Below are 11,780 nucleotides of genomic sequence, written 5' to 3' on the forward strand. Positions count from 1 at the left end.
TCATCTTCCAGGCCTAGCTGAGAGGGAGGCTTCTCTGCCCTCATCTCCCTTCGCAGCTGCCCCAGCCTGGGATCCAGGGAATGTTTCCTGATCTGGGGTCTCCCAGAGCTCCAATAAGTTCAGCAGAGCCTCCGTAAATAAGCCCTCCTGCTCAAATGGGGCTCAGCTGCCATGTTCCCTGAGGCCTTTTCAGCTCCTATGGGCTCTGAGGTGCAACTGGTGCTGATGCCTCCCTGTCTCCACCCTCTCATCACCCTCCCAGCTATCCTCTGTCCCCTTCATCCCCACGATCCTTCCCCACACTGCCAGCACCGGAAGCCACAAGCCCCTTCCCCACCTCTGCCCACCCAGTGGCTGTCCGGGCCACTGCCTGGGCCATGCCCTTCCCGTACCCCTTCTTCCTTTCAGGACCTCCTTATTTACCCTCCCAAGGCACTGCCAAACTGGTCTTTGCCACTCCGCTCCACACCCCATCTTCGACAGAGGTTCTGGGCCAAGCCGGGGTTGCCAGAGATGCCTACACCCCTGGGCCAACAACTTGGCATCCGGCTGTTTCCCAACAAGTATATAAGTCAACAAACATACAGGGACTTGAGCCAGGCCTGGGGTTGGCTGATGTGGAGCTCGGTGGCCAGGACATCCCACTCCTATGAGCAACACTCTGGGCCTCCTGCCACCCTTTCCCTCACCCCCAGAGTGGGCCCTGACCCCAATTCCAGAAGATTCCTCTGGCCTCTCACTCCACCCAGGACCCAGATGCTGGGGCTGGGAGTGGAAAAGCTGCAGGAGGATTGGGGGTTTCAGGCCTGAGAGTGACCAGGAGAGAGGACGCCAACACAAACAGAGCCGCAGGAGAACATGCATGTACACGTCTACACACGCACCCTCTCAGTGCTAGACAGAGGCATTCAGACCCTCTGCACAGCTCCAAGGAGGGAAACAGCAGCTCCTGCAAAGGTACCCAAGGCCCGGACAAATAGACTAAATAGACAGGGACATTCCACCCACAGGGCCAGCTCCTCCTGCTCCCGCTCCAGAGACACACACAAACACCTCTAGAGAGAGAGAGGCTCACACCTGTCTCCCCCAACCCTGCTTCTGAATGCACCAAATTCACACACGTGATGGCACGTGTACAGGCAGCCCCCAAACCCCCCCAACTCTGGGCCGGCCCTGTCCTCCCCACCCCATTAGATCCGGAGAGGAAAGACAGGAGCCACGTGAATCCACAGTACATCATGGCAGGGCACATTCCCCTTCTCCCTCACAGAAGCGCTCACACAACCACAACCTCATACCCCAGCAACTGCACAGCGGAGCTGTGGATACAATCCCCCACCCCCTGCAAGCTGGCACACGCCTGCCCATCACCTTGACAGCCTCTGACATCCTCCCCCACACCCACACCCTCCCCCGCACACACGCAGTCCTCCCACACCCTGCCACTCACACCTGCATCTTTGACACTCTGACACTTACACAGACACACTCACACCACACCGACCCCCCAACACACACTCCCTGGCTATGGGCACCACAGGGCCCTGGCACACCCCTGCACACTCTCCCTGCCACGATGACTGACAAGTGTCCTCCCACACACAACTCGGTCACACTCGCTGCCTTTCCAGGACACCCCCATTCACAGCGTGACAGGCTGGTACTCTCCCCACGACCTCGCAGGCCTCCCTGAAACTCCCAGTACCAGGACCACGAAGGGGTTAAAGCCAGAGTCCTGCCTCCCCGCTGCCCCTCTCCCCCTCCCTCCCCCTTTATCCTCTCTGCTGGACTCCATCAATAATGCAGCTTCAAGTTCTGGGGAGACCGCAGGGGGCCCCCCAGCCGGCTCCCCAGGCCTTGGCTCTAACTCCCACCCTCCTCCCAGCCCCAGGAGAACACGATTCTCCATGCTCATTGGCCAGTTTCCCCTAAACCCTCCCTCCGAGCACCCGGGCGCCAGTCCCAGGCGGAGGGGACGGGCTGGGGACCCCAAAGCTGGGACCGGAGGGGTGAGCCCGGCAGAGGCAGAGGCACACGCGGAGGGGAGGAGAGGCTGAGGGAGGGAGGTGGAGAAGGGCGGGAGAGGCAGAGAGAGGAGACACGCAGAGACACTCAGGAGGGGAGAGACACCGAGACGCAGAGACACTCAGGAGGGGAGAGACACCCAGACGCAGAGACACCCAGGCCGGGGAGCGCGAGGGAGCGAGGCACTGACCCGGCTCAGCGAGCGCGGGGGGCAAGCCCCGAGTCCCGAGAGCCTGGGGGCGCGCCCAGCCTGGGCGCCGACCCTCCTCCCGCTCCCGCGCCCTCCCCTCGGCGGGCACGGTATTTTTATCCGTGCGCGAACAGCCCTCCTCCTCCTCCCGCCGCACAGCCCGCCGCCTGCGCGGGGGAGCCCAGCACAGACCGCCGCCGGGACCCCGAGTCGCGCACCCCAGCCCCGTCGCCCTCCCTGCGCGCCATGGACCCCAAGGACCGCAAGAAGATCCAGTTCTCGGTGCCCGCGCCCCCTAGCCAGCTCGACCCCCGCCAGGTGGAGATGGTAAGGGGCCTGTGCCCCACCCCGGCAGCGTCCCCGACACACCCTGCGGGGCTTCTTCGCGCTCCCAGGGCGCTGCCCCGGCCGGACTGGCCTGGGGGTGGGGGCGCAAGGAGAGCCGGGCTCTGCCTCGGTCAGGACGGGGCGCGGGGCCGCGTGTGAAGTTAGCTGGAGACTCGTGCAACTTTTTCCCGCGGCTTCGGTCCTGATCCCGGGGCAAGAGAGTTCCTGGCAGTGAGGCTGGGGGTGCGGGGGTGGGGGGACAGGCCGATTCCAGACGGCCCAGGAGTGGGGTGGGGCGTCCTTTGGTCCCAGCACAGTCCCCAAAGGGTAGTCAGTCTCCTAGGCTACCACCGGGACCGCTCCGCCTGGCTCTAGCCCAGAGCTGGTCAGATGTGAGCAGCGGTGGACACTGACCTTGTCACCCAGGGCAGGAGTGTGAGGCCGCCACCGGGCGACGCCACTGCCCTGCCCCTCTCTAATCCCGCGTGTGTGCCTGGGCTGGGGTCGCCAGAACCTGGCCCTGGCCTCCTGCTGTCAGGCCCCAGAGCCCCGGCCCCAAGGAGGGAGAGGTGAGGAGTCATCACAAAGCCAGACCTCTTCCCGCAGACTACTGAGTCCTCCCGAGGGCCTTCTTGGGGGTTGTGGGGCTTCCAAAGGCTGGCGGGTGCTGTGACAGAGGGCTCCACTTCCCATCCCTAGTGGAGCAGGGGTCACTTGTTGCTGAGATGCAGCTGGCTCCCCACTGAGCAGTGATGAGGGGGCCAAGTCATTGTGGGGGGAGATAGAGGGCAGGGGGTACAGTCCTGGGCCTAAGCAGCTTTGGGTCATGAGGGTGTCATGGGGAGCTTGGCTGGGGAGGTGGCAGTTTCAGCTTAACTCACCTGGTTCTGTTTGTGCATTTCCCTGGAGCTCAACAGGGACCTAATTAACTGACAGTTGGTCTGATTGCCAAGCTGGGGGGCGGGGGGGGGTCAGTTGCTGGGAGTGCTCAGCACTCGCCTCCCCCCAGTTCAGCTTGGCTCACGTAGCACGGAGGGCAACTTTTCATTTCTCACAAGGACTGGGTGAAGAGTTCTGCAGCCTTACAGAGACTGGCAAAGAAGCCCAAACCAAGGCCCCCAGAGAGATCCCCCAGGCCCCTTTGGGTCTCTGAGCCTCAGCTGGAGGTGGGGGGTGCCTGCAGTGCCCTGGCTCAGTCTCCTTCTGAAAAGCTGGATCCAGCTTGTTTGGAGCCCTTGAGCTGATCTTAGGTGGGCAGGGCCGCATGGGTGCCATGGCCCGTGGTGCGTCTTCCCCAGAGGGCCCAGCCCTGGCAGCTGGAGCTGTAGCCAGCTTTGGCTTCCGAGGTCTGATGTTTTCAGAAACTGGGGAGAGGAAGGGCCTTGGTGGGAGGAGATAGGAAGGGAGATGTCTGTTCTGGAGTAGCCATAGAGTGGGACAGGCATGGGCTGGGAGTCAGTGACTGGGGTTTTTCTCGTCCTTTGGACTTGGGGTGCTGTGTGGCCTTAAGCACATTGCCAAACCTCTCTGAGCCCTGCTTTTTCACCTCTATAAAATGAGGGGGTTAGGTGAGCTACAGAGTTCCTTTTGGCTCTGACAGACTTTGATTCAAAGGTTCCCTGGGGACTCCAAAGCACTGTTTGTTCCCTGCTGCCTGGGGGTGGGGGAGGGCTGCAGGTGTCCATCCTGTCACCCCTCCCTCCATCTCCTTAGATCCGGCGCAGGAGACCAACGCCTGCCATGCTGTTCCGGCTCTCAGAGCACTCCTCACCAGGTAGGCCCCTCCCTGCCCACTTAGCCCTGGCCCCACCCTAGCTCTGATGCCTTCCTAGGGGCCCTGCCAAAGTCCCATGAACAGGAGTCAAAGCTGGAGACTGGGGAGTGGATAAGGTCTGGGAACCCAACTCTATTGGCTTTATTTATTGACATGACACCTCCCAGCCGCAGGAGGGAGAGGGCACACTTTCCTTGTCCCCAGAGATTGAGACCCTGGGGAAAATAACTCGGATTCTTTCTCTCTCTCCCTCTTCTCTTTTCCTCCTCGCTTGGTTCTGGCTCGGTTGGCTTTGGTGGCCTTCCTCAGAGGAGGAAGCCTCCCCCCACCAGGTGAGTTTCCTGGGGCAGCTGGAAGGAGGGATGCCTGGGCCCCTTGGGGTGGGGTGGACCGGTGCCTGCAGTGACAACCAACCAGTATGGGGTGCCACCCAAGAGGACACATTAGCATATCAATGGGCAGTCCTCTGAGAGTGCCTCATGCCGGGGTGCCACCAGCAGATCCTCCTCTGCTCAGACTCAGGGTGGAACCTCCAGGACCTAGAGTCCCGCCCTGAACCAGGCCACGGCTTATGGGGGCCCCCCGCAAAGCCACAGGGTGGGGAGGCTCAGCCTAGGTGCAAGACCCATTAGCAGAGGCTAAATCAGTCCGCTTGGGTGGCCATGGGTGGGATGGAATGGAGGGAGGGTGAAGGCAAGGGCCTCTGCTGAGCCCCTTTAACTTGGCACTTCCCCTGGCAGAGAGCCTCAGGAGAGGGGCACCATCTCAAGTCGAAGAGACCCAACCCCTGTGCCTATACACCACCTTCGCTGAAAGGTACTATCCCCCCACCGACCTTCCTGGCTGTCTGCTTGATCCCTGGAACTGGGCAGACGCTGGGGGAGCTTTCGTCAGTGGGGAGGGATTGTTTTGCCACACATAGCCCGCTGTCAGCGTGGCGCAACAACCCAACGTAAAGACCAATTTTTTCTCAGTCTGGCCTTGCAAAACACAGGAGTCCCGAGGCTGCAATGGGCAGCTATGGGCCTTAACATCGGGTGTGGGCTTGAAAGAAAAGAGATGGCTGGCCTAAGACAACCAGCAGGCATCAGCGTGGAAGCGACTCCACCTGCAGTTCCTCTTCACCAGGCTGTGCTGGACCACCTCCCACCCCTGCTCATCCAGGGCGCCTTCTCCTGTGGGCTTCACCCCTGGCCTCCCCTCCCATTTGCATCCCATTTGCACAGATCTGCACACTGGTCTCCTCTTTCCTGCTTCCCTTTCTCCACGGAAAAGCAAGTCATTCCTTTGCACACACTTACTGAACACCTAGTATATGCCGGGCCAAGCTGGTGGGCATTGGGCAGAATAAGATAAGTCAGATTTGGTCCCTGCCCCCTTGGGGCTCTTTGCCTCAAAGGGTCAGGGAGGGGCCAAGTAAGGTGGCTCACACCTGAAATCCCAGCACTTTGGGAGGCCAAGGCGGGAGGACTGCTTGAGCCTAGGAGTTCGAGACCAGCCTGGGCAATACAGTGAGACCCCCATCTCTGAAAAATTTACAAAGTGAGCTAAGCGGGCCGGGCGCGGTGACTCACGCCTGTAATCCCAGAACTTTGGGAGGCCGAGGCGGGCAGATCACCTGAGGTCAGGAGTTTGAGACCAGCCTGACCAACATGGAGAAACCCTGTCTCTATTAAAAATACAAAATTAGCCAGGCGTGGTAGCGCATGCCTGTAATCTCAGCTACTCAGGAGACTGAGGCAGGAGAATCACTTGAACCCAGGAGGCAGAGGTTGTGGTGAGTCGAGATCACACCATTGCACTCCAGTCTGGGCAAAAAGAGCAAAACTCTGTCTCAAGAAAAAAAAAAAGTGAGCTAAGCATAGAGGTGCACACCTGTAGTCCCAGATACTTGGGAGGCTGAGGCATGAGGATTGCTTGAGCCCAGAAGTTTGAGGCTGCAGTGAGCTATGATCGCACCACTGTGCTTCAGCCTGAGCTACAGAGTGAGAGCCTGTCTCGGGAAAAAATAAAAAAAGAAAAGGGTCAAGGAAGGTACACAAAGATGTTTAAGCTTGGATTTGAAGGATCATAGGAATTTAATAGGTAGACAAGGGCATCCCAGGTCCAAGAAGAGGGAAGAAGGTGTGCAAAGAGAAAGAGATGCGAGTCAGAGAGGGACTTTTGGGCCAGCCTGGAGAAGGCTTTGTTTCTAGTCAGGGAGCTGGGGAGATATACCTGAAGGAGATAGGAGGGCCTCTTCCTAACTAAGCCCTGTTGCCTACCAACCCCCACCTCAACTCCTGCCTGGGGCTCTTCCTGCTCGGCCAGCCCCCTCCGCTCCCGTGGAGGTTGGGAGGGAGAGCTACCGGAAGAGTATGCTGGGAACTGGTTCGGGGGAGGGTTTAGTAAGTTCCCAGCACCAGCCAAGGTCAACAGGTGTACCTGTCAGCCCACTTGCCAGGGTTGGGAACAGAGAGGAGAGGCTGGGAAGGGAGGAGAGAAGGGAAGGGGTGATTTTGCTTTCCCCAGGACAGGAAAACGAAGGGTCAGAGCTGCAGCAAGTGGGCAGTGTGGCTCAGCACCTGGAAGGACCTCCCCACCTAGAGGGGTGTGTGGAACGGCCCCAAAGCAGGCATGAGGGAGAGAGTGGCATCTTCTCAGGAGAGAATTTAAGAAATCCCTCTCCCTCCCACCTTGGGCTGGGTAGGGAGAGGCTGGGTGGATGTGAGGGGAAGACCTAGCTCTTGACTGCAAGCATGGGGGAACAGGCCGGGATGAAGATGTTAGGGCCAGGGTGCTACCATGCACCATGCAGTGGTCAAAACTGTGCACCCTCTCAACTGCCCCTTTAGGCCACATCTTAGGAGAGTCCAGGTGAGTGGAGGCAGGGAAGAGGAAAGGGATCAGGAGAGGGGTGGCCAGTCTGGGGCAAGGCTGGGGACCTTCCAACTGAAAAAGGGAGACTTGTGGTGGGGGGGAGTTCAGGGCCCCACAGAGTGGGGCAGAGAAGGAGACAGCCTGGAAGGAGTGATGGGGAGACCCCAGAGAGCCCAGCAGGCATGAGGGAAGTGGCGGAGGTGAGGGAGGCTCACGGGGCACCAGCGCAAGCACTGCACACACCTTCTGTTGTCACTGTGGCTCACGAAGTGAACTCTCCTCCCCCGCGGGGGAGAAGGAAGCTGCCTGGGCTGCCACCTGCTCTCCTGCCTTACCTCCCCCCACAGCCCTCATGGATCCTTCTCTACCAGGAGGGCACTGTTTTGTAGGCTTCAGTCCCTTTGTGGGCAAGGGAAGGTGCCCGGCAGGGTTGGGGCTTGTCAGGGAAGAATCGAGGGCCCTGGAGAGAGGAGCACAGCACTAAGTCTTGGCTTGAGGGGTTGTGCTCCAAGGCTGGAGCTCTCACACTTGGCTCAAGATGAAGCTCTGCCGCGTCCCCAAGGTCAGGGTAGGGTGATTTATTGTGCTTTTATTGCCTGGATAGCTTGCCCAGAGCCAGCAGGACGTACTGGGCTGGGAGCTGGGGGCTGGGTGGGGCAGCAGGCACATACAAAGCACCCTCTGTGCCTGTCCCCCAGTTGGCAGGAGCATCGCACCCTGCTCACTGTGCCGGAGGTTTCCAGCCTGGCCCTACCCCTCTGGGCCTTCTGAGGGGAGGGGCCACTGGCAGACCAAGAAGGAGCTGCAGCAACTCCCCATCCCCCCCACCCAGCCCCTCCTCAGCATCTTGTCTGTGGCCTGTGAACTTTGTGTCGCATATGCTCTAAGATCCTGCCAGCTCCTGCAGCCTCTCCTCAGTGGCCCCTCAACCTCTGCCATCCCCCAGAACCCCTGGCCTTGGCCCCCTTTTTCTAACCCCTTGCTCCTTTCCATCTTTTGGAAACTTGTCTCCAGCTGCCCACACTGTTCCCTTCCCAGCCCTATCTGAGCAGGTCTATGGAGGCTGGGGGGGTTGCTTTCTAGGTCACCGCAGAGGGAGCTGGGAACCTGGGGATGTGGGTCAAGATTGTGGGGGCCGCATCTGAGTACGCCGCATCCCCAGGCACAGACTGCACTGGCTGCAGACTATTATGTCCTCAGCCTCGGAATTGTTCTGTCCCTTGGAGCCCGGGGCAGGAGTACGTGGACTGGCATCTATGACTGGGCAGTGCCAGGGAGTGGGGACTATGCACCGCATGGGTGGTAGGATCAGGGTAAGCAGTGAGCCCTCAGCAGGCTGGGCACCCCCAAGAAATGGAAAGTGGCAAATCCCCAGGCCCCGGTCCCTACGCCCTGTGCCTTCTGCCTGGGCTTGAAGCTGGGAGACACTGTCTCCAGTACTGGGTACTTGGCAAATCAAGCTCTCCAGCCAGGGAATGTTAAGCTGCTGCTGTGCCCGCCTGGTCTTGCCCAGCCTGGTGCCCTATGGTGTGGGGGAGCTGCCTCGTGGCAGCCTCCTGGGGGCTAGCATCTTGGGACAGCTTAAGAGCCAAACATGATCAAATCTACCCCTGGCTGCCTCTGCCCTGGTCTGACACCGATCAGGCTGACCTGTAACCTTTGGCCTTTGAACTTGGGACCCTGAGGGGGTATTCTCTGCCCCAGGCCTATGGGAAGGAGGCTGGGGGCTGGGCCACACGCTGTCTCCAGATCCATGGGCTGTGTCTGGCTGACCCTTGCCTTCCTGGGTCTCCTCTGTGCCAGCTGTGCAGCGCATTGCTGAGTCTCACCTGCAGTCTATCAGCAATTTGAATGAGAACCAGGCCTCAGAGGAGGAGGATGAGCTGGGGGAGCTTCGGGAGCTGGGTTATCCAAGAGAGGAAGACGAGGAGGAAGAGGAGGATGATGAAGAAGAGGAAGAAGAAGAGGACAGCCAGGCTGAAGTCCTGAAGGTCATCAGGCAGTCTGGTAAGCTGAAGGGCCTGTGACATGTGGGTTAGGTGTGGGTCCTCCTTGAGTATACGGGGATGTCCCCTTCTAGTTCAGTGTCTCATACACGCAAACTGTAGTGACACCACAGGGGCCTCCCTGTCTTCTCGCTCCATGGGGTGCCCCGAACTCAGCCCTACCTGAGACATGGACTTCCTCCATCCTTGGCTCAGTCCCTCTCCCAATCAGGTTTTCCCTAATAATTCCTCTCTTCCCTGAGAATTAAGGCCAAGGCCGTTTGGGGTTTGAGGCTAGAGCCAAAAAAGGACTTCCCACCTATGGCAGTAAGGGGGTGTGAGGACATTCAGGGATGGAGGACCAGGAGAGTCCAACACCCCCGTCACCTGCATTTCACCTACATTTTTGAACCTAGGATGTGGTCTCTGCTGGGGTGCAGAGGGCTGCCTGATTTACTTGCCCTCTCCAGGACTGTTGTCTGTTTCTGCTCTTTTTCCTTCCTAGGATGGAGTGGGAGGGTGCCCTCTAGTGTTTAGATGTAGAATTTAAAATTCAAGAACCAGCCCGACCCATTAACCTTTTTAGTCTCATTATTTATGGGAATACTGAAGAGTCAACCACCCCTACTAGAAGCTGTCAGCTCTTCCACACAAACAAAAGGCCTTGGGCCTCCTGCCTGCATATCTGGCAGTAAGGAGATTGGCGATGGGGGCAAAAGCTGTTGCTGGCCTTCAGTCCCTTTGTGGGCAAGAGACAGCTGGAAGAGCTGAATCAGTTCCCAGTGAGACCCCTCCAAAACAGTGGAAGAGGCGTGAGAGGAGACTGTTCCCTCAGGAAAAGCAGCAGGTGGCCGGGTGCAGTGGCTCATGCCTGTAATCCCAGCACTTTGGGATGCCAAGGCCAGAGGATCACTTGAGGTCTGGAGTTCAAGACCAGTCCAGCCAACATGGTGAAACCCCGTCTGTAATAAAAATACAAAAATTAGCCAGGCACGGTGGCACACACCTGTAATCCCAGCTGCTTGGGAGGCTGAGGCAGGAGAATCCCCTGAACCTGGGAGGTGGAGGTTGCAGTGAGCTGAGATCGCACCACTGCACTCCAGCCTGGGCAACAGAGTGAGACTCCATCTCAAAAACAAAAACAAAAAACCAAAACAAAACAACAAAAACAAACAAACAAACAAAAAAACAAATGCAGAAGGGCACCGGGTCAAATGATAGTCCTATGATGGAGCAATATAAACCACCACGACTCCTAGTGGCTCCTGGGTGCTGGCACTGGGCTGGGCAGGGTATTCATTATTACATCTTGTTTAAGGTAATCTACACAATTTCCCCCTTTCTATTTCCTTCAGAAAGGTACTAACTGACTTATGTAAGCCATATGGCTAGTTGCTGGGAGAGCTGTTCTAGCCCAGTGCTCTCTCCATGCTGTCATGATGCCCCTGGAAAGCTTAACTTCAGCCATCAGACACTTAGCTCACACTCCAGGACAGCCAGATGGATACGCGGAGCCTGTGTTCTTATCTCTTCTTTCCCATCCCCAGCTGGGCAAAAGACAACCTGTGGCCAGGGTCTGGAGGGGCCCTGGGAGCGCCCACCCCCTCTGGATGAGCCCGAGAGAGATGGAAGCTCTGAGGACCAAGTGGAAGACCCAGCACTAAGTGGTAAGGCTTGGGAGTGTGAAATGGGGAGGAGGGGCTGGGATCTTGGTGGGTGGGGCCAGGCCTTGAGTCCCTCTCTGCTTGCCTTTCAGAGCCTGGGGAGGAACCTCAGCGCCCTTCCCCCTCTGAGCCTGGCACATAGGCACCCAGCCTGCATCTCCCAGGAGGAAGTGGAGGGGACATCGCTGTTCCCCAGAAACCCACTCTATCCTCACCCTGTTTTGTGCCCTTCCCCTCGCCTGCTAGGGCTGCGGCTTCTGACTTCTAGAAGACTAAGGCTGGTCTGTGTTTGCTTGTTTGCCCACCTTTGGCTGATGCCCAGAGAACCTGGGCACTTGCTGCCTGATGCCCACCCTTGCCAGTCATTCCTCCATTCACCCAGCGGGAGGTAGGATGTGAGACAGCCCACATTGGAAAATCCAGAAAACCGGGAACAGGGATTTGCTCTTCACAATTCTACTCCCCAGATCCTCTCCCCTGGACACAGGAGACCCACAGGGCAGGACCCTAAGATCTGGGGAAAGGAGGTCCTGAGAACCTTGAGGTACCCTTAGATCCTTTTCCATCCACTTTCCTATGGAGGATTCCAAGTCACCACTTCTCTCACACCGGCTTCTACCAGGGTCCAGGACTAAGGCGTTTTTCTCCACAGCCTCAACATTTTGGGAATCTTCCCTTAATCACCCTTGCTCTTCCTGGGTGCCTGGAAGATGGACTGGCAGAGACTTCTTTGTCGCGTTTTGTGCTTTGATGCCAGGAATGCCGCCTAGTTTATGTCCCCGGTGGGGCACACAGCGGGGGGCGCCAGGTTTTCCTTGTCCCCCAGCTGCTCTGCCCCTTTCCCCTTCTTCCCTACTCCAGGCCTGAACCCCTCCCGTGCTGTAATAAATCTTTGTAAATAACTGCTGAGACTCCTCTTTCGGGGGAAGCAGGAGGAAAAGGGAGGTAATGGGGCG

The 11,780-nt window shown here is 58.4% G+C and overlaps 1 protein-coding gene across 1 annotated transcript; it reads left to right on the forward strand.

The window, feature by feature from the left end:
• Positions 1–1,854: 1,854 nt before the first annotated feature.
• On the forward strand, positions 1,855–11,726 carry PPP1R1B (protein phosphatase 1 regulatory inhibitor subunit 1B). Its single transcript, XM_002827648.6, has 7 exons — positions 1,855–2,542; positions 4,256–4,316; positions 4,626–4,648; positions 5,057–5,132; positions 8,979–9,182; positions 10,708–10,827; positions 10,917–11,726. Exons 1-7 carry the CDS (start codon positions 2,462–2,464, stop codon positions 10,964–10,966), a joined length of 615 nt encoding a protein of 204 aa, XP_002827694.1. The 5' UTR covers positions 1,855–2,461; the 3' UTR covers positions 10,967–11,726.
• Positions 11,727–11,780: the final 54 nt, after the last annotated feature.

This window comes from Pongo abelii, chromosome 19, assembly GCF_028885655.2.
Source record: "Pongo abelii isolate AG06213 chromosome 19, NHGRI_mPonAbe1-v2.0_pri, whole genome shotgun sequence".
NCBI classification, from domain to species: Eukaryota; Metazoa; Chordata; class Mammalia; order Primates; family Hominidae; genus Pongo; species Pongo abelii.

What these genes read in the sequence shown, in the direction of transcription:
- PPP1R1B (XM_002827648.6), top strand. Translation starts at nt 2,462, where the DNA reads ATGGACCCCAAGGACCGCAAGAAGATCCAGTTCTCGGTGCCCGCGCCC. An exon ending in TACACCACCTTCGCTGAAAG is followed by an intron (nt 5,133 to 8,978) that starts GTACTATCCCCC and finishes CCTCTGTGCCAG; the next exon opens with CTGTGCAGCGCATTGCTGAG. An exon ending in GAAGGTCATCAGGCAGTCTG is followed by an intron (nt 9,183 to 10,707) that starts GTAAGCTGAAGG and finishes TCCCATCCCCAG; the next exon opens with CTGGGCAAAAGACAACCTGT.